Source organism: Motacilla alba, chromosome Z (genome assembly GCF_015832195.1).
Source record: "Motacilla alba alba isolate MOTALB_02 chromosome Z, Motacilla_alba_V1.0_pri, whole genome shotgun sequence".
Lineage (NCBI taxonomy): Eukaryota > Metazoa > Chordata > Aves > Passeriformes > Motacillidae > Motacilla > Motacilla alba.
This window is the reverse complement of record NC_052046.1, coordinates 42027908-42050241: the sequence shown is the minus strand read 5'-3', so window position 1 is coordinate 42050241 and position 22334 is coordinate 42027908. Positions and strand designations below refer to the sequence as shown.

General features: G+C 44.8%; 1 protein-coding gene across 1 annotated transcript; it reads right to left on the bottom strand.

Annotated features, from left to right (window-relative positions):
* Positions 1 to 1507: 1507 nt before the first annotated feature.
* On the bottom strand, positions 1508 to 11778 carry TRIM14 (tripartite motif containing 14). The gene is made up of 6 exons (XM_038125017.1): positions 11184 to 11778; positions 7114 to 7209; positions 5953 to 6186; positions 4757 to 4919; positions 3558 to 3650; positions 1508 to 2469 (listed from the first exon to the last, which is right to left on the bottom strand). Exons 1-6 carry the CDS (start codon positions 11364 to 11366, stop codon positions 1934 to 1936), a joined length of 1305 nt encoding a protein of 434 aa, XP_037980945.1. The 5' UTR covers positions 11367 to 11778; the 3' UTR covers positions 1508 to 1933.
* Between the last annotated feature and the right edge of the window lie 10556 nt (positions 11779 to 22334).

Below are 22334 nucleotides of genomic sequence, written 5' to 3'. Positions count from 1 at the left end.
TTGCAGGAATCTGTATTCTGTGGGAAAAGGGGCTTCTTGAGAAAGCTAAGTTCTCAAGAGACAGTACCAGGAAAGGAAGCATAGGGATATTTAGAAAGGTCCCATTTAAGGGGCAAGAGAGCCTTTTGTGAACTGAAAGGCCAAAAGGCAAACCAGAGAGACTGAGCAGGGAAAAAAAAGTAGATCTGAGATGAATCAGTGGAAATAAGTTTTAACTTATGCTTCAGAGATTCTGAAAAGCATCTGTTGCAAGTTGAGTGAAGTCTGGAATATTAAGTCGATTCTGCAGAGCGTTTGGATGCCTCTGTTGGACCTGGGGGGCATCTTCTCAGGTGGAAGCCAAATGCTGGTGAAGTTTGAGCAGCTTTTTTTTTCGGTACTTACCAGCAAATCCTCTACATTGGGATTTTTCTCTCAACACTGGTGTGTGAGATGGCTGAGGCTGACTGCCTGACTACATCACAGCATTATGTTTCAGCATGATGGTCAGCACACTATTTGTGTGGTCTGCTCTTGCTTTGCAATAATTCATCTGCTTTTTTTTCTGTGGTGGAATCATTTACTAGTGATGGTTACTTGGAACTTGCTACCTTTTTGTCATGAGCCGGTGAAGTATCTTGAATTTGGTGGTGAGTGGTTTTGTACCTATAAACTGTTTACTTTCAAAATGTTTACCCTTGTGCAATTCTGAGGAAACTGTATTCATATATTTACATGGGGAAGCAGAGGTTGAGTCATATACTTGACCATATGTGAGGTATGACTGATGCAGTATGCTTGCCTTACATTAAAAAACTACTCAATTGTTACAAGATTTTTTTTTTCATTTCAAATTTGAAAAATAAATTTAGCTTATAAAACAAGCTCTTGTTTCTGCATTTCAGCCTATGGTCAGATCTTGCTTTTGCCAGCACTGGTGGTGCTGGGCCTTTAGTATTTGAACACTGTAAGATTACCTGACCAGTTTCAAGTAGCAGTGGTTTTTCACTCTGGGCTGGTCCTGGAGACTGCTGTAAGCAAAAGCTCCAGAACTTTCCAGGACTTTAATTAATGTGTTGGTGAGGGGAGAAATATCCATATAGAGAAACTTGCAAGCTGTGTCCCCTAGTTTTATGTGAATTTTGCAAATTGGATGCAAAGATAAATGGGCCACAAATGCACCTCTGGCCTGGTGTTTTTATTGCACCTGTGAGCCCTGCAGACACATCATCTTTTGTTAGGGCTTGTACACACCTTTTTCTCATGCTTCCACTCAATGGAAAGAATAGGGCCACCCAGAAGTCTAATTCAGAGTTTCTGTTACATGTAAGACCAGCTAGTGACTATTAAATGTGGCCAAGAAAGCTCCAGGACCCTTCCCAGAGTCAGTGCCAGACTTTGATTTTTCCAGGATGACACAAGTGAGCTAGTTCACCTGTTGCCATACACAACTGCAGCCTCTCCAGGCTGATGAGAGAAGGGAGTTCATTAAAAAAATTTTCAAAAAGTCAATACCCATGTTCCAGTCTGAGTTGTAATATATTTATTTCAACCTGACTTCCTCCATTTTGCAAGTTGAAAAATACTACATACAGCACTTCAGGTGGTACAGCAACACCATTTATAAGTACAATCATCTTTCCCCATTGAAAAGCACATATATATTAAAAAAATACAATTGATTTTCTTGAACTTACTGTTACAAGTTGAAAAAAGTTGTACAACAGTAGTACATACGGCACTTTGAGTGGTGTATCAACATCATTTATAAAAGTCAGGTCACCTTCCCTCATTGAAAAAAAAATACACATTAAAAATCACATCTGGTTTTCCTAAACTTACGTTACCGTCTAAAAGCATCAAATTACAACTTTGATAGAACAGAAATGAATTCATGTAGATAATTGCTGAAGTGGTATTATTAGAAAAAGCATGAAATAGTAGGCTTTGTTTTTTACGTTAGTTTGCATGTTCTAATGGACCCTTCCCAGAGTCTCAGGGCTGGATAAACTGGTTCTGTGAACTTGCAGCAGAAGGTGTGCAAATGAGCCATGCCATTGCTAACATTGTAGAATGAAAGGATTCCTGCTTCATAATCTAGAAAAATGCCAATGCAATCAGGATCATCTTCTATCAGGATGGGGATTCTCTCTCCCTTGTGAAATGCCCAGTATTCAAAATCAAACTTCTTAAGGCACCAAGATGCTCTATTCCAGCCCAGTCGACAGGCTTCAGAGTCTCCTTTCCTGCCAATGGTAGGGTAAGCTGCACCAATCCACCATCCTGCGCCAGCGCGAAGCAGGTCAACTTCCCAGTAATGGCTCCCAGAAAGGAATGCGTCTCTGCTTAGCACTTGCCATAATTTATCAAATCTCTGGGGACTACAGGGGTAAAGTATTCTTCTCCAGCTACAGCTTACTTCAAGACGGTCATCTGACAATTTCAGTCTCGGGTGAATGCTGTCGTATTCCCAGGTTGGTGATCTTGCATCTGCAGTAAAAGCCATAAACATACTTGCTACATTTCTCATGACCCTTGGAAGAAGTCCAAGTTATAAAACACCTGCAAAGGAGCCCACAGTTGGAAGTGTCTTGGGACAGTCAGAAAGCCTGCAGTCCCAGGAACACGGGCTGGAAAAGGTATGCCAAAGGGGTCACAGCAGGGCACTAACATTGCTGCCTCCACACCTTTGTGATCTGGACCAACCATGGTGACGGGGACCTCAGCCACCACACCAAGGTTGCTTTACATTTAGAGTTAAGGCTCAGCGAGAAAACCCACAGGTCCAAGGACGCTGGGTCTGGAAAAGGTTTTCTAGTTAGAGTAAGGCAGGGCCGCAACATTACTGACTCTGTGTTAGGTAGAGATGGGATTCAGCTAGCCACAGAGCCTACAGCCCCAGGGACACTGGAGCTGGAAAATGTATGCCAAGCGCATAAAGCAGTGAACCAACACTGCTGTCCCCACACCTTTCTAACCCAGGGCACCAGCGCAATGGGCACCTCTGCCACAGCACTGAGCTGCCATTTGGGCCAAGGTCAAGATTCAGAGAGCCACAGAGCCTACAGCTCCAGACACACTGCAAAAGACATGCCAAAGGAATCAGAGCAGGGCACCAACACTGATGCCTCCACACATTTCTAGTCTGGATCACTCATGGTGATGGGCTAAAGAGAAGCCATACACAGAGAGTTACAGTCCTGTGGTCAGTTCAGCCTTGAGGAGACTGAGGAGAGACCTCACTGCAGTTTACAACTTCCTTGTGAGGGGGAGAGAAGGGGCAGGCACTGATCTCTTCTCTGTGGTGACAATGACAGAACCCAAGGGAATGGCCTGAAAGTTCTGTCAAGCAAGGTTTAGGTTAGATATTAGGAAAAGGCTCCCCAGAGGGTGTTTGAGCACTGGAACAGGCTCCCCAGGGAAGTGATCACAGCACCAACCCTGACAGAGCTCAAGATGCGCTTGAGCAATGCTCTCAGATACATGGTCCTGTGCAGGCCCAGGAGTTGGACCCTAGTAATTTTTGTGGGTCTATTCCAGCTCAGGAGATTCTAGGACTCTAGCATGATCATACTTACGTTTTAAGAAAAGCAACCGATCAACAGGAGTCATGGTTTTCAGCACTGTCCCAGGCTCCTTCTTTGCAGTGGGATTAAGGCTACTGAAAACATCTGGGCAAAGATGAAAAGGGATAGCTTAGGGAGTCTGTCAGTTTTTCAGCAATCATTTTCCAACTTCATGGACAAACTATGTGCCAGTTTTTCAGCAATCATTTTCCAACTTCATGGACAAACTATGTTACTTTTTCTGGGGAGGGCCTACTCACTCTGTATGCTTTCAGCTTTATGCTCTTTGTATAGCACGGAGATGCTGGACTAGTGTTGCCACAGAAATGCACAACTGAGCACATCACCAAGTAATCAGACCTGATTCCTTTTAAAATAGCCCTTATCAGATGAAAATAGTCAGGCAGCTGAAGATAGCTGCAGGTGCTTGCTGCAGAGCACCTCCACAATGCTTTCTATCAGTCTCACACGCGTCCTGCAGTGGTCTTTCAGATCAGATCTGACCATTTGCCCCAACAACCTGCTACTGTCTTTTCGGGTGGCAATTCTCTGATAAGGGATTAAAAGGCAGCTGGGTGAAATGTGATGACCAATGTTGCCTGCTTACTCAAAGAGCAGGCGGGATTTTCCCATGGTTATTTAGCTTAGTGGTTCTGTGTCCCATTAGGAAAAACTCCTTGTCTTAATCATGCCAAAGGTCATTTAAGGATGGAATAACAGCTCAAAGACAAAAGGATTTCTAAATAGAACTTGTCAGCTCAGCTTTGCAGTACTAAAAATCATCAATTTTTTTCAGACTGGGGCAGATCACCACGTACATCAATTAAAAAAAGCTTTCAAATTGTAGAGGTACCGCAATGTCAGAGCCCTTACACCCAATTGTAAGTAACTGAGAGAATAGATACATTCTATAGGTGTGATGGTCTACATTAAATTGTATTGAAATACCTAATAGAACTGGGGGGGGGGGGGGGGGGGGGAACAGTAGACAAACCAAAGATCATTTTCAGAGTTGGAAGAGAAACCTCTTATGTTCCTAAATCACCACTGCTATAACAGCATTACAGCCATTGTGTCAGAAAGCAGTACCCACGCGTAAAACACTGTTGTTTCTCCAGATGACTAAGTAAAAAGTCCTCTTCTTACTTAAAAAGTACACTTTGTATAAGGAGAGCAGAAGAAAGCAAAATTCAAAGCACTCTCCCAGGTACCTTCCTTAAGCCGGGCTTCCAGTGGTTTCTGTAGAATGGACTGAAGAGCTCTGATGAAGTGTTTATAATGGTTAAGTAAGTGCTCAAACGAGAGCGGTATTGGATGCCATTTTTCTAACGGGTGCCTGGATTCCTTAATTTCCTTCTCAATTTCTGTGTACTTCTGAGGGCAGAAAGCCAAACACTACAATTAGCAGAGACTGTGACATGAAAGGACTCTTCCGTCCCAGCTCCCATACACCACAGAGCAAGGACAACTCCAACACTAGGTAAACCTATGGGCCATAACAGGCAAACTTTGCTGAGATCAGCCTGCCTTTTAGCGCATTAGCCTGCCCATCATCTCCTCCTGAGAGTGAAGCCACCCCAGACATGGAGAACCCAACAGCCATGGTTAAAGAGATCCCTCCAGCATGGAAATGAGTTTAGCCTGGCCAGGACCCTTTGTGGGAAATCCCATCAATAGTAAAATCAAACTATTAAGTTTTAAAAACAATCTGAAGAATAAAATCCAACCTCCCCACAAGAAAATCTCCACAAAATCACAAAGAACAGCTCCTGTGTGTACATGTGTTGCTAGCACACACAGCAGAATGCCAGGGCCATATCACAGCAATGGAAACTCCAGTCTGACACATTGCAAGGATGCAAAAATGCTCCAGAGGCATCATCCCGTAAGAAATTGCATCTTTTGTTTTGTGTCAGAGCACAAGCACATGGCAACACAATCTTTCCAAGGAAGGTGAAGATTATCATCTGTAGGCAAAAAGAATTGCTCCCTCCAGTGAAGTGGAGGTGTATGGTGATTAGGACTCCTTGCAATTAAGGAAATTACACATTTTAACTTCCCTCCTGAGGTTCCCTGAGGGCTGCCTTTTCTCATATTTTCATATTACACTGGACAAGGAAAGACTTGACAGAGCATTTGTCTTCAAGATTAAGAGACATGTATCTGTCTTTTCCATCTACGCTAAAAACTGAACTTCATACAGACCTGAAATCAATGCCATAGCAGGAAGACCTAGTAGCTCGAAAATCAGGAACCAAATTTGTTCACCAAAACACCAACACCAAGCAAATTAAAAAGCACTTAGGAAGAAGCTGCTTACATACAGAAGGATCTATAGAAGACCTCACTAGAGAAATTAACTAAGAACTGTCAGGGTAAGAGGTAGAAAGAGACTGTACAATACCACCTCCAGCAAATGAATAGGATCACTGTCCTGTTGTATTTGTCTGATTTGATGTGTGAAGGTCTTGAGGGCTTCAAGCTGTTCTTCACAGGACCGCAAATGCTGATCATGGGTTCCCAGGGCTTGCTGAGTCTTTTCATCAATTAAGATTTTTGCCAGACTCTCTTCTTCCCGAAGAAGTAACTGAAGCTCAGTCATTTTTTCTGACAGCTGCCGTTTGATCATATCAGCATGTGCCTATGGATAAAGCAGAAGAATGTCTCCCCCCTGCTCAACAGACCATAAACATTTCAGACATTTCTCTTTCAGGCTTTCAGTGCTATGTTTTGGTTGAATTTTACTGATTTTCTCCACCTCTTCAGAAACATGTCTCTACCCCTTAAGGGAGCACAGACATGATCTACCTGCTGATGTCTGGATGGAAAAGAGTGAGTAAAGATTCTAAGATGCCTATTTATGTCAAAAAATCTGGTTTCAGCTGGAATTAACAGGGTACCAATTGCAACAAGAAGCAGACCTTTTTCTTCAGCAGCAAGACTTTGACTGCTTTTAAAGCAAGCTAGAGACAAGTAACTGGTAGGAAGAGAAAGCCTCCAAAAGAAAGTGACATCAGTCACCTAAAGTCTCTAAAGCCCCCTCAAGCACTTACTGACATTTCTGTAACTGAACTGCGTAGTGATGCTCCTTAGAGCAGAAGTCATTTCATGCTCTATAAATGAGGTGCAGCTTAGCATACATTCCCATTCTTAAGACAGAATCAACAGAACTGTTCTTGTGTTTACTTAACTCTGAATCCAGAAAATTCAATAATGCAGTTCAGTGCATATCATATGAGTTACGTGCATATCATACAAGATACAGAAGTGTACAGAAGAATAGCATAGGCAACTGGGGCTACCTGCTATTCCTCTGCATAAAAACTTCACCCTTGGTCTTACAGAGATGCTCAGCTGATCAAGGAATGAGGACCAGGTCTTTGGAGACTCTCCCTCTTCCCTCTCTTTGGTAGTGTAATATATTGTGATGAATACAGGGAATACACTCTTCTCCTGAGAAGTAGAATAGCCACCCAATAGATGGTTGGGTCTTTGAATAGCTACAGAGAAAATAAAATGTCTCCTCTTGGAAAACGACCATCCAGTGGAGAACAAAATCACACTTTACCTTCACATCATTTACAGCCTGCTCTATGCTCCTTCTGTTGACATCTTCTTCCTCTTTTCTCTCTTCTAGATTCTTCAAACACAATGCCATGAGTTCCTATACAACAATGAAACAGAATAAAACACTGTTTCACAACAACATCTGTAAAACCCAGAAACAACTATCCAGCTTGATTTCCATATAGGGGAGTACTGAAATACTCTGTTTCAGAATCAGAACATTATGAATTGGAAAGAGAAACTCTTAAATGAATGGCCTTTTATGAGGCTTATTAAGGCCAGTATAGTGATGAACCACAAGGATTTCAGCATTTCACCTGGTGGTTATACTGGTAAGGTTTGGACACCTGGGCAAATTAATACCAACTTCTTAAGGCACAAGCAAACCCAAAGTGAAAAAAACATATTCGTCTTTAAATCCATGGTGCTGCATATTTCAATTATGTGCTAATGCATTTAGCAGCTGAAGGGCAACTAAGTACTTTTATTTAGAGGCTAAGTGGAAGGCTCCATTTAGACTAAAATTTCAGTGAATGTTCAGGATACTTCCCAGTGAACAAATGACCAATCAGATACCCCACTATCGCCACAGTGATGCTGTAGTCTGAATGTCTGCAACAGCTAATAGTGTCAGCATGGCTGGTAATCAGTCACACAATTTGTGACACTTCTCAGATTATGGTGTGTCCAGCACAGCATAATCAATGTTCTGTTTATATCTTGCTCCACTTTCTCACCTGCAGCTCTCTGAAATTGGCTGCCCTCTGCCCAGCAGGTTGAACAGTCTTGGCATGCCTGCTAATGCATTTTTGTCATTAGTAACATGAAGGATACAGGCAATGCTGCCCCACAGTGCTCTCAGTGCACTGGTGCTAAAACAGGCCCTCATTAAATACAAGGTAAGCCAGTGCCAGCTGTAGCTGCTATCAGTGTCCTCTTCTGCAGCTGAGACCCAGTCAAGAACACACCTGCACACACATGTACCAGGTCACTGCAACAGCCCCAGGGCAGCACAGCATTTAAACTCTGCAGCGTGGACAAACAGAGCATGAAGTGTTGCTTCATGAGCAATGTTTTGCATTTCTGATGTATCTCCTTAGAAAACACATGCAGTTAGTCATTTGAGTATGACAGAGTCAGAAGAAAATAGGCTCCCAGCAAAAGCCAGAGACTCTGCATCTGGAAGGCCCTTGGCAGAGATACATCCATGCAAGCAGATAAATGTTCTTGCATAGAGCAAGACACTCATGCTATTTATTCCAGCCACAGTTTTCTAGTTTTGTCCCTGAAAAACCAGAAGAGTTCTACACCAGTAGAAGATTCAGGAATTCTTCCAGGTACCAGCCTTCCTTAGTTTATTTTGCAGCCTAGATCTCATTCCTTTCCTCAAGGACTGACAAAGACCACAGCAAAAAACCCAATCTTCTTTCTTTGCTAGGAACACACATCACTTTGTGCACTCACAACAGTGACCATATGCAAATACTTGTATTAATCCCAAGCATTTCTGGTTAAGCATTACTTTCTTTACAGAGGTACATGAAAGAGCTGCTTCCTACCAATTGAAGACTGCCAGCAACCCATGTCATTCACCCTGACGAATTGACTCCAAAAATCTTCCTTTAGGGATTGCCTGGGTGCTTTAACTCATTCAAGTGAAAACACTGTAAAAGCAAGGATTTCTGAGATGACACTCAGAGCTCCAGTCAAGCTCACAGGACACATACCAAGTGCAAAGAATGCTGATCCTGTGTGCTGCATTCAAGAGCACAGGGAACATCCTTTCCAATGATTTTAAACAATCTCTGCTCTAGGGATGAAGCAGCTGATGGATCTCACACAATGGTTTTCATTTCTTCTTAGCACTCACAGCTAGGATTTGCTGAAAGAGCTGTGGAAGATTCTCACTGCAAGAAGTGCTGCCTGGCTGTTGTCACACCACAAGGGCTGTACTGAATAACTGCTCACAGAAAACAAAATCACTAGTCAAAATACCATCTCTTAGGCTAAAACTATTGATAGTTTGTGCCTAAAATCTCTGCACCCCTAAGCCAGCAGATGTCAGCAGATACCTCCTTGGGACAGAGGGTCACACGGGAGTACAAGTTTCTACCCCGCTCACTTCCTGATTTGGCAGAAACAAGTCCTTATCAACAAAACATGCTTCCCTCTGTCCATAAGACCCCCAGGGAAGCAGCAGTTTGTAGATTTGTGCACTTTGCCTCAGATCAGGTTGCCACTGCACAATATGTGCATCACCCACCCACTGCCGCCCTGTTGTGAAGGGAATGCAAACACTATAGTGAGCAAGAAGGACACCTGCAAGAAGGTGCAAGAAGGTGCAAGAAGGACACTTTGGATGAAAGCACACCAGCAGGCAGGTGCAGTGCTCTGCACTGCAGGTGCAGTGCTCTGCAGGTGCAGTTGCTCAGACGTCTTAAATAGTTTTACCTCTGTGCTGCTGTTTGCAGCAGTCTAGTGCACTTGCAATGCTCTGTAACATGAAGTGGAATAGAATGCTCCAAGAGTTTATCACAACCTGTGTACAGTCTCACATTCTGTGTGAACTTCCAAGCAGGAAGTTCTGTAGGAACTGTTTCTTCCTAATGTTTTCTGCAGGAAACCTCCTAGTAGCACTCCTGTATCACAGAAGGAGTGAGAAGAAACTTTCTGAAGTTGTAGAGGGAGGAAAAAAAAAAAGAAAAAAAAAAAAAAAAAAAAAAGAAGGAAGGAGAAAGAAAGAAAGAAAGAAGAGAAGCTTCTGAACATCAAACCTCTGTGTTACAGTATTTTAAGTCTCCCAAGGTTAGCACCACAGCATGCAGGCCTTAGTAAGCCTCCTGGCAGGTTTTCCAAGTAAAACAGTACAAGCAGGAGTATTGGCAAGCTTGCAAAGCTTCCTCGAGGGTATTTGGTGGACAGCTACACTGGGATGAAAGAAAAAATCTTAGGGAAGAACCCCTGGGCTGGCTGTGGCTGGGATGGAGTTAATTTTCCTCATAGCAACCCGTGTCGTCCTGTGTTTCAGATGTGACTATACTGTGAATGCACAGAAGACTAGAAGGGGACACAAGCAGGAGATGACCCCCTACTAATCAAGGAGGTAATCAGTGCCATATAAAATCATGTTCTGCAAACTGGAAGAGGGGTGTTTATGTGGGCTAGCTGTCTTTTGCTCGGGAACTGTATGGTGAATGTCGCCTTTGCATCGTTTTTGTTCTTTTTCTCTTCCCTCCACTTCTTCTCCTATTAAACTTATTTTTATCTCAATCCATGATTTTTCTTGGTTTTAGTGTTTCTCTTCCCCTGTCCCACTGGATAAGGAAGAGGAATATGCAGGCAGCTGTGTTGTGCTTAGCTGCCTACTGGGGTTAACCCAACACATCCCAGAGGAGTTATCACAGAACCGTGCATGGGCAGTCATTGTGATCTAACCAGCTACAATGGTGGGGCCAGAGGGTAAATAGAAATGACCTTTCCCCTTCCCCTGAGGCATCTGTGTTTTGGTCAAAGGTTCTTCTAGCCTGTCAATAAAACGAATTTTCTGGGACAGCCACACTCCTCTGAGTCCACGTACAAGGTCTGAGGATAAAATGCTGCTGCATGTGATCAAACAGTGAAAGTCACTTCCTCCTTGCCCCTTGATTTATACAGCTGTTTTGTGGACGCTTGGGTGTGACTGATTGACTCTTTCCTTTTCGTACACAACTTACATCCCTGTGCAGTGGCATCAGGCTGACCATGTCTGTATGGGGTCTACAAAGCACTTGTTGAAGTACAGAAAGTACAGAAACTTTGTTCTAACTTAACACAGTTTCCGAACCTTGAACTCCGCGAGGTGTTGATAAGGCAAGCAAAGCAAGGCTAAAGATCGGCTTAGTACTGTGGCACTGCGCTAATACTCACAGACACCATCATCACTCTCTAGCCAAAGAAAACCCAGCGGCACACGTTTCAGAAACGTGGGGATAACCGGCAAGACATGAAATCAGGAAGAACTCGTCTCAGCTCCCGGTTTCACGCCGGCTCCGCGGCACAGCGGCCCCGGGCTCCGCGGCGGCCGGCACTCACCTGCGTGCGGCGGACGGCCTGCGGCAGGAGGCAGGCGCGGTGCCCGCGGTGCGCGCCCAGGGCCGGGCAGAGAGCGCACACGCAGCACCCGCAGTCCTCGCAGAACAGCTCCAGCGGCCGCCCGGCATGGACCCCGCACAGCCGCGCCCCCGCCGCTGCGGCCCGCGGCTCCCCCTGCGCCATGCCGGAGGCGTGGGAGGGTGGGGAAGAGAAGGATGCGGAGCCGGCAGTGAGGGAGAGGCGGATACGGGGCAGGCGGGGGCAGGCAGAGGCGGATGCGGGGCCGGCGTGCGGAGGGTGTGCGCAGCGGGCGGCGGGGCCGCCCTTCGGGCAGGCGAGGCCGGGCTGTGGCCGTGGCCGTGGCGGCGGAGGGCGGCCGGGCCCCGCCGTGCCTCACGCCCCGCTCGCTCGCCCCGGAGCGGGGACCGCAGCGGGGCTGCCGGACAGGAGCTGTGCCGGGAGCGGGAGAGCCGGTGCCCTGGGAGCTGCCTCCGTCCGGGGCCCGGGCTGGAAAACGGACTAATTTGTGGAATTTCAACAGCCTCGGTGTGAGGTGGGCTTCAGTGCCACGGCTGAGCAAAACACTTAACCTGATACAAAAATGAAGGGGGGGAAATTGTCTTCAGGGTATGTTTTGTCACTTTATATTTTTCAATTAGAATTTTGTGCTCTGAATTGTTTCATTTATAGAAATCAAAATAGAGTGCTTATGCTCTTACAGAGCTTGCACACTTACTTTCCTTGGCTGTAACTCTTACCTACATTCCACTAAATTCATACTAGTTTTTTAATATGCTTTGTTCTTCCTGTGAATAAAAGCAATACAGAGTATCCACACGCACGTGCACACACACACAAGATGTGGAAAAAATAGGAAGATATTTAAAAAACAAGAATTTTGGTGCAACATGTGGTTGTCAGAATATGTATTAGTACATAAGAATGTGGAGTACTGAGGAACAAGGACAGTCATGCTGAAATCAAGCAGAATTTTATGCCTGCGAAAGAGCTGCTAACATAACCAACAATTTAGAAAGTGCCTTTTGTACATACAAAAGTCAGCTTTTTTCTTGAAAAGTGTTTCATACAAATCCCAGGCTACAGTCATGGAATCTTAGGGATCATTATAGATATTTGTAGATTGTTTGCTCTTGTTCTACACACACAAAGAAAAGTGCTAATGCCTGCTTTAATAAAACAAAAGTTTCACATCATCTTTGGTGCAGTTTCACCTGCTCTGGTGCTTGACCATCCTCAGAAAGAAAGTTTTTCCTACTGTCAGTCAGCATTTTTCTCATTACAGCTGGAGCCATGTTGTTCCACTGTGCCTTTCCAAGGGGAGTTTTAATCTAATCTCAATCTACGCCCATACAGGAGCTGTAGACAGTGCTGAGTTCTCTGACAGAGGCTGCACAATTCCAGTTCTTTGCCTGTGTGTTTTGAAATGCTAAGCTTCAGCTCCAGTACTATGTTTGCAGCCTCTGCAGGAAGGTTTGCCTGATGGAGTCTGTGTGTGCCCTGTCCAGAGGATCATGTGTGTTAAGCAAACATTCCCATCGGACCATTCAGGAACACACTGCCAGTCACACCACCAGAGACTGTAACTGCTGGGACTGAGGTCTCTTCACAGGGGTTTCTCCAATGAGCCAAAGGGTCCCTGCCTGACTCCTACACACCCCACACTCACACAGACAAGGCTTCCGTAACAGTTCAACCCCAGGTTTCCAGTAGCAGAATCTCACACCTCTGGATCCCTGAAGAGATTTATTTATGGTTTGGTAATAGAGTAACAGCTCCAGCTGGTGCCTCAAGTAGGAATCCTGAACAAAGGATTTTTACACTGTCTCAGAAAGACTTTTACACTGTCTCAGAAAGTCTGGGGTCTTCCTGCTGAGTCCTCAGTTCCTGCAGTGCCTCGGTGTCCGGTCACCTGGCTGGGTCACAGGCCCCTGCGTCCTTTGCTGTGCCAGACGTTGGCAATTCCTGACCTCGTGCCTCAGGCTCCCAGCCAGAGCTCAACCTGCAGCTCCCACTGCAGCTGCACCCCGAACTACCTTCACAAAATGTTCATCCCTTTTTTTGGATTGAGCATATCTGCTAATATATTAAAAGAGGAAAAGAAAGCTTTCACAGCATTTTACACTGCCCTTACTTACAATATTATTACAACTAACAGAATTAAGGCTAACATTGTTGTCATTGGGTAGAAATTATTATCAAGGCAAGATCATGAAAGATTCTTGAAACTCATTTATTGTCCAACTTCTTAATCATTCACTACTTGTTGGATATGAGACTGGTGTATCCAGTTTTCCTAATACAAAATTTTAACAGCAAAATAAGAACACAGAAAGACAGCATATGGTCCCTCCCATTCAGATTCTAATTGGAGCTTTTTGCGAGAACATCTTGCTTAGCACTACATCTGCAAGTTGTGTATAATTTACTTCTATTTCAAGTGGGCTGGGCTGATACTATTGTGCATGCTTTCTCCATTCCTCGAACCTTTTCTGTATTTTATATATAAAATACTGGATCAGGCATTCTTTTCCATCCAGAAGCTGGTCAGGAATACAAGTTCCTGACATAGCTGAGGGGCTTCCAAAGAAACTTTTTTTGCCGGTGCTACAGCCTGTGACGGAACATTCCAAACATTCCACAGCACCAAATTTAAGGTTTGTGGCCATTTCAGATAAGTTCATGTGCCTGTTCATCCCCTCTACTTGTCCTGAAGATTGTGGATGATACAGTTAGATGTAATTTTCTCTGTATTCTCAAGGGCTTCCACAACTGGTTGTTTATATTTGCTGTAAAATTAGTAACCCCATCTGATTCAATACACTCTGTAGAACCCTGTATCTTAACTTTTTTAAGCCAAGGCCTTTTGTGCTCCTCTTGTGCCAGCTCTTTTTGTTGAAAAGGCTTCTGCCCAGCCTGATAGTTGATCTGCTATCACTGGCAAAGTCTTACACACAGCCATAGGCATCCACAGAGTCTATTTGTAGTCACTGAAAAGGGAAGTAGGCTCATAGTTTGTCATTCTATCTCTAAGCTTGGTCTGAAATTGAGAACTTCTGGTAGGCTGGGAAGCTGTTTGTGATTATTCTTGCAGTGGTGTAAATTCCTGGAGCTGCCCATTTTTTTTTCTTTTTTTATTTGGCTAGCTGTAGCCTCTGCCTCTCCACCTACGTTATTGTGAACTTCTAACTACACAGATTAAATATCTCCTTGGAAGAGTTGGCTTCCCCTCTGTAGACCCCATTCCATCATAATCTTGAGTCGCCTCCCACTTTTCCCACTGTTTCTTTTCTTCTGTTGAGCAGTCCTTCTCATACATGGTCTTAGAGTCTCCCAAATTTGGCCATTCACTCTAGCCAACCAGAGCCACAACAGTACGTTCTCTGCCATCAGGTAGAGGCATTAGGCTCACTGGATTCAAGGTGTTACATCTTTTTAATATTATCTGCCATTGTGAAGATCAGCTCCTGTCTATGTGCCCATTGCAGTGTTAGCGCTTGGGCTGCAGACTGTCAACAGTTATCTCCACATCATGTGGGATATGAACTGTTCCAGGATAAGGGGAACAACTAATTTCTAATATTTTTGCTGTTGTTGTCACTGACTTGGGCTGGTGCTCCTGCTGCAAGGGAAGTTAATTTAACCGAGTAATATGCAAATGGTCTCTGATGGGGTCCTAAATTATGGTTTTCCACTCCACTGGTTATTCCTTTACATTCATGTGCATACAGGCTGAAGGGTTTTGTATAACCTAGGAGCCCAAGACCAGGAGCAGACACCAGAGCTCCTTTTATTGCTGTGTAAACTTATTCTTTCTCCAGGCCCTATGCAATTGACTTTATGTCTTTGTTCATGGTTTCCTCAGTCAGAGGCTTAGTCAATTCTTCTACCACAGGAATCAATGGCCAACAAAATCCCACACCTCTGAGCAAACCTGGTACATGCTTTTTGTGACTGGATGTGGGAGCCTAATTATGGCCTCTCTTCTTTTTTGACCTGTCGTTCATCATCCCTTTCCAAAGTAAAGTGTAAATATTTAACTTCTTCTCTGGCACAGCTGAGGTTTGGATGGAGATGCAGGCTGTTCCCTGTTTTGGGAATACATAAATGCATACTGTCTAATATATAAACACTCTTGTCACAATTAGCCAATGACAGATCATCTAGATATTGTACAAGAACCAATATGCCCAGTAATTTTATACCTTTATTGCAGTGCATTAAGTGCCAAAATTCTCTGCAGATTCAATGGGTCTAACCTTCTATATCCTGAAGACCATAACAGAACTTTCAAGCATTGTCATGTCTACAAATTTGGTTTTTTTAAAAATATACACAGAATTATCACCATTACAAGCAAGTACTAGTCCAGAGGAAATCTCATATATGTACAAAAAATAAAGCAGTGTTTCCAACTGACCTAAACTTTCTGGAGAACCTGTTCTTGGTATTTCAAGTTTACACCACAACAATCAATTCAAATAGTTATAACAACACACAGTTTGAAGATGAACATTCCTCTACACGCAAATCTCCCTGAATCCCCCATTTTGAAGAGACACCATATGCACGTAATAGCAACAGAGGGTGAACTATTTTATATGGTGTTTTGTGCACTCTCCAAAGACACGTTTTGTCTGTGCAGGAATTGCCTCAAAAAAGAACTGTCAGGAGATGGGCGGATCACCTTAGAGATCTGCTGTGGATAGGGATACAGCCCAGCACAGACTGACACTGCCTCCAAAAAAATGGGAAAAACCCATTTTTTTCCCATTTCCAAATGGGAAAACCCCTTTTTTTTCCCTGCCCAAAAAAATGGCCATGGTCAGTGAGAGCACCGGGTGCTGTCAGAGCTCTCCTCAGAGGTCCTGATAGGTTGTGCCACTGCACTGGGTACCCCATGACACATATCTCTGCCAGTCTGGATGCAGGGATCTGAACTCAACACCTGACTGATTGGTGGAGGGCAGGGCAATCATTGCTCATTCATTTGGAATGGCACTTTTCATGAGGGTTTCAGCCAGGTCTCTGGCTACAAGTAATTTAATCCTGGTGTAGCAAGACAGTAAGAGTTTGAGCTGATGCCTCAAGGAGAAACCCTGAACAAAGGATTACCTGGGCTTTTATACCCTCACAGTTTGTATTCCAGAAAGTCTGGGGTCTTCCAACTGAGTCTTTGGCTCCTGCTATGACTCAGTGTCCAGTCCCCAGGCTGGTGCCACAGGCCCCTGTGCCCTTCCCTGTGCCAAGGGTTGGCAGTTCCTGGTCTCCTATCTCAGGCTACCATCCAGAGCTCAGCCTGCAGCTCTCATTGCAACTGCACCTTGAGCCACCTGCACTGGATGTGTTCCTCAGCACATGGCTGGTCTTCATCACCACAAAACCACACAATGCTCCTGGAAGGTACTCAGCTCAGGACTCTGGTTCCTCTTCTGGAAAAGTTAATCCCCAGCGTGTTGGAGCCCAGTCTTAATTGTTGCAGTCACTCCACGTGTTGGACAAGCCCAGACACAATTTGATCTTTGTGAAGTTCATGCTGGTGCTTTCTGCAGCACCTCGCAGTCCCTCAGAAGACTGACTCTGCCTGCCACTAAATCTTTCCTCATCCTCTGCTTCATACCCTTCCTGTTTGTAATGACAGTAAACTCTGAGGGCATATTCCATCCTCTTGCCCTGGTTGCTGATAAGAACATTAGGGCACATTGGGTCCATCTTCTGTCCCAGAGGAATGGCACTAGTACCCGCTGCCAGTTCAGGTGTTCTAGTCTATCCAAACTCAAACATAAGGTTGTCTGTATGGACATTTCAAGGCCTATTACTTGCAGCATTAGTATTTGCAAGTTATTTGCAAGTTATTAGTACCTAGGGCACTTCCCATTACAAATGAACTCATTGCGCTAGATTCTCTGTGCTTTCAAGTGTTTTAAATTGTTTACGGTGGATAAGAGAGTTGTGATAAAACTAAATAATGCTTGTGTAAACACTACTGGATAACCAGGTGCTGCTATAATGCACCAAAATAAGATGTAATTTCTCCCCAGTACTTTACTGTCTAACACTGGGGGGAAGTGCTCCTGCACTGTGGTTGTGAGAGGTCTGAAGATTCTCTTTTCATCCAACTCCCACATTCATCTCTCTGGAGGGAATGCCTTTAGTCTTTCAAAGCAGATTTTAAATGTCTCAGAGTGTGCCTCATGGTTTGTTTTTTTTTGTTTTTTTTTTTTTTTGCCAAGAAGAATCATCCTCCAGTACAGGCAGTGGAGAGAAGAGTTAAATCATAAGAAAACAGGAAGTAATAATGTTTTCCTCACTCAGCACAGTCTCAGTGTGAAAGCCAGCTGAGGAAGAGTGGGTGGAGTGTGTTGGTAGGGTCAGAATGGGCCCGAGTCTTCATCTGCTAGTTTTGAGGTGAAATGATACTTTCATTCTGCTGACTTGGATCTAATATAAGCCTTCTGCAAAATAAGGATGCATTTCTGCAAAATTTTGGTGTTTCTGCAAGCTGGCAGCATACAATACTCAGAGACCAGGCTTTTGTTTAGGTGTAGCATCCTCTACTTCTTTGTACAGAAAATTTATAATACAAGCTCTGATTTCATCTTTGTACATTTGTGTGAAGTATTGGGGGAGGGGGGGGTAAAGGAGGGAAAGGAGGGTAAAGGGGTAAAAGAGGGAAGTCTGTTTTAGTGTACAATTTACAGTGGACATCTTTACAGCCATCTACAAAAAAACCAACCAACCAACTCAAAACCAAGTGGAATCACCACTTCAGCAAAGACATTGAGGACTGTAATTTGCATGGCACTAATAAGCCATCTGTATGCACTGAACAGCCTTTAGTCACTGCCACACAGGGGCTGAATGTTAAATAAGGCTGAGCTGAAGAATCCTGTGTCAAAGTGGTCTGTTTTCAACAGAAGTCACCCTTCCCACTGGCTTAAAAAGAGAAATAATTTTTACTGCAGAAATCAGAGTTTGTCTTGGTTTTGTTTGCCTCAGGGCTACCCATTTCCAGAGGGGCCACACAGGGAAGAGCTATTTTATTCTGAGTCAAGAGAACCTTCTGGAAACATATGCTTACATGTGTGTATTTTAAGTATTTTGGTTAGAAAAATGTTTTAGCAGTGCTGTGTGAGTTCAGTTTTCTGTGGCTTAGCTACCCACTATTTCATTTAAAAAGACAGAAGATCATTTCAAGTTATCAAAAAATCAATGTATATTTTTATTTTTAATTTTTAGCAGAATATATTTTCAAACTCATGCTTTTCAAAATACACTTTCTGCAGTACTGCACAAATATAGTATGCATTAAAGAAGTATCAGAATTACTTCAAACTGACATGAAAATTTTGTCTTTCCTTGTAGTATCACTGAGTTGGCTGTGTTCAGGCAAACCCTTTGAACACACATTTTCAACACTGAAAAGTATCCCAGGTAAACAGAGGCAAAGAAAAAGTAAGTGCATTTTTTTTATGCCTCAGTTTTTAATAGTGACAATTAACCTTGTGTTGCCTGGTTCTCAGAGTTGGGAGGACCACGACAGTGGGAAGTGACTTTCCATTTGTAGACACTGAAATTGTCAGGGGCCAGTTGTACTAGTTGATGGTTTGTAGGTTTTTTGTGGCCAGACCAGTTTCATCTCAGAAGGATGAAGGAGGTGGTGGATGTCCCAGCAGGACCCCTCCCATCACCTCCTAAGTTCTTGGGAATCTGGAGAGGTGCATGCTGAGTGGCACTAGTCAGTGTTATCACAGTTTACAAGGCCATGAAGGATGATCCAGGGAACTCCAGACCTCTTAGTCTAAATTCAGTACCTGAAAAAAATGTTGGGGAAGATCCTGCTGGGTGCTGTTGAAAGGCATTTAAAGGATAATGCAATTATCAGGCACAGCCAGCATAGTTTCACGAAGGGGGAATCCTGTTTAATTAATGTGCTATCCTTCTATGATGATGTCACCAACAAAGGTGAAGGGAAGGCAATGGATGTAGTTTTTCTGGATTTTAGTGAGGCTCACTGTCCCTCACAGCATCCTTTTGAACACGTTTCTGACTGTGAGATGATCAGGTACCCCCTCAGGGGTCAGTGCTGGGAGAATGCTGTTCAGCATCTTTGTTAGCAACACGGACAAAGGGACCAAGGCACCTTCAGCAAGTTTGCCACTGTCACCAAGCTCTGTGGGGGCCAGTCAATGCGCTGCTGGAGAGAAGGGATGCCACACAGGGGGACAGGCTGAGAATGCTTTAAGGTTTTTTCCTCACCCACTTGGTACTGTTGTCTTCCCTCAAGGCTGAGGTCCGACGCAATTACTTTCAGATGGTTTACCAGAGGAAGACAAATTCTTTTTAGGCAGCCCAGATTACAATTATTTTCCTGGGCTGTAAGTGCACATTGCTGGCTCATATTTAATTTTTCCTCTACTGATATCCCCAGGTCTCCTTCTCTTCAGTGCTGGTCACAACTCATTCATCTCCCTGCCTGTACTGATAGGAGGGACTGCTCCTTGTTTTTCTTTGCTTCTTTGGGTGGTTTTTGCTTTCCCTGTTAAACTGTCTTTACTCAACACACAAGTTTTCCATCTTTTACCCTTCTGACTCTCTACCTGATACATCTGGTGTGGGAGTGAGCAACTGTGTGAGGCTTTGCTGTTGGTTGGATTTAAACAAAACACAGGGTAAGGTGCTCTCTGGAACAAGCCAAAGTGGGCATAAACATGTTCTCCCTGGGTAACCACAGCCTCTAGTCCTGCACCATGAATGGACGCTGATTGGGCTGCTGTCCTTCCCCAGTTTATCACTAATCCAGATCCTTCCCTGTCACAGGGGAACAGTATTGACCTCACATAGCTTGAAACCATCCAGAATCAAAGCAGTTTACTGGTTTCTCAAGTACACACAATTAGCTGTCCATGACCTTGCAATTCTAGGCTCCTGAGAAGTCTTGGGCTGCAATTGGGCAGGGCAGTTGGGCAGACCCCACCTCAATTCAGGCCTCAGAGTTCTCCCAGATGGGATCAGAGCTCAAGGCAGAGCAGAAAAGAAAAAATGAGCTGCCATTGCTCCCTATGGCAGAAAGAAAACAGACTCATTGTCATTCTGACCCAAGTTCAGGTACTTCTTGATAAGTAACATAGAAATTCGCAGCTGCCCTGAAGTTGCTGAATTGAGCTTAAAGATGAAGAAAAAGTCTGAGGGAAGGCCACCTTTGAAGCACTTGATATTGAAGCATTCAGGGAATATGATCACCAGAGATCCCTTTTGATGAACTTCCAGGACCTTACTTGCCTGCTTTCTAATGCTTCAAATTGTGTTAAAAATTTTATTTGGTTTGATTTCAGTATCAACCTGAGGCACAGTGAGAGATCATAACATGGCCCAGGAGTATTACTTTCCTGCAAGGTTTAGGGCTAGAACATGTGACAGCTTCACTCTGTGCTCCATGCACATCTGTCTCTGCACCAGAAGTTGGCTGCTTATGAGGGGCGGGAAATGTTCTCCATGTGTTAGAGAAGCTCCAAATACAGGCTTTTGGTCTTGGGGCAAGTATGCTGGTAATTAGGTTTGGGGAGGTGTGGGAAGCAGAGACAGGGTGCCCAGCAAGGGCAGGAGGGTGGGTGCAAAGGTTTTCTGGGTACAGACAGTGCAATTGAGCTTTTCTCTGCTGGCAGGGCTGGGGCATCTGGGCACTGCAGAGCCCCAGTGAAGCCCCTAGCAGCTGGGAAGGCTGGGAGCTGGATGGTGGCCCTAGAGAAAATTCCTAGCACTGAATGCTGAGCTGCAGGTGCCCCCTCAGCCTACATGAGAGGCAGCTCTGCACAGCCCCAACAGCACCAAGTCTTGCCCTTGGCTGTTTTGGGCCGGGGCTCCTCTGGCTTTGGAGAGAAACACAGGGACCTGAGAGCATGGGGGTCTGCAGGATGTGACGTTTTCAGACTGCTGGGAGGGCTCACCAGAAGGCAGGGATCCTTGCAGCAGCCCTGGGAGCACTGGCTGGCCCTGGGTCTGGGAGCCTGCAGCTGAGCCTGGCTGGGGCACGGGGGTATTTGTAGCTGGAGCCAGAGCCCTGATGCCTGCCTGGCAGCAGAACAGATTTATTGAGTACTACAGCCGAGCATTTGGTGTTTGCAAGCACAAGTGGTTTTTTGAAATTTAAACTCCTTCCCCTCCTGTTTGCTACCTCCAAATAGGTAGGTGTTTGCCACACTGTGGCACGGCAGCAACCATCCTTTGTCCTTTCACTGGCCCTTTGCCTGTACGTCCATATCTCTTTTGTCCTGGGAAGCCCACAGCTAGGCTCATTAACAGCTCCTTGAGCCTTTTCACCCTGGTGCTGTATGACCCTTTCAGATGCCGGCACCTCAGTATAAGCCATGTGCACTGGCCTCACTGAGCTGCTTCTCTGGCTGCTTGTACAGAAACAGGTACCAAACACCAAAGTCTCCCAGTTTGCCAAATACCATGACATTGGAAATATTGGTGGAGACTTGAAAACATTTGCTTTGAATTCCCAAGCCCAAATCCATCAGCTCGTGAGGGAGGAAGAAGAGGCAGAAAAGACACGGGTCTTCCTTCAAGGATGGTATTTCTCCAGAATAACTTCTGGAGAGATGGTAGCCCAGCCTGCAACTGCAGCTAGCCACCCTGTCTGGGCAAGGGTTCCCCAAAGACACTCTGATACACCTGCACTTCATGCTCATTCTGGGTGGGTGAGGGCTGAGAGCAGCTCTCTGGCAGCAGGCTGGCACCTGGGAATGCATTCCTAGGTGTTCCTTCCCAGCTTTCCCTGAAACTAGTAAAGGCAGAGGGCAGAGACGTCCACAATATGACCCAACAAGCCTTTCTCAGCCTGGACAACTGTTGCTGGCAGCACAGCGACCTCAGACAGAGGACAGGAAATTAAAGACAGAAAAAGGGGAGAATGAAGAGTCCAAGGGCGTGGGATTAGCCCGCACCTCCTTTGGGAGGCAGCACACATGCAGGGAATAGGGGCACATTACCAGCCTCAGCTGCATGCCCCTTCTCTTTCCCTGTTTTGGGGTCTGAATAAAAAAAAAAAAAACTCCCCAGTTAAATTTAGAGGGAGATGCTGCTCTACCCTCTATCCTGGGCTACCTGTGCCAGCAGGGGTTGGGTTAG

Bases quoted from the DNA above. Each gene is read 5' to 3' on its own strand.
- TRIM14 (XM_038125017.1), bottom strand. From the start codon at position 11,366: ATGGCGCAGGGGGAGCCGCGGGCCGCAGCGGCGGGGGCGCGGCTGTGC. The intron at 3,651-4,756 runs GTACCTGGGAGA...ATCTTTGCCCAG, and splicing joins GGAAGCCCGGCTTAAGGAAG to ATGTTTTCAGTAGCCTTAAT. The intron at 2,470-3,557 runs GTAAGTATGATC...CTTTTACTGCAG, and splicing joins TCGGTTGCTTTTCTTAAAAC to ATGCAAGATCACCAACCTGG.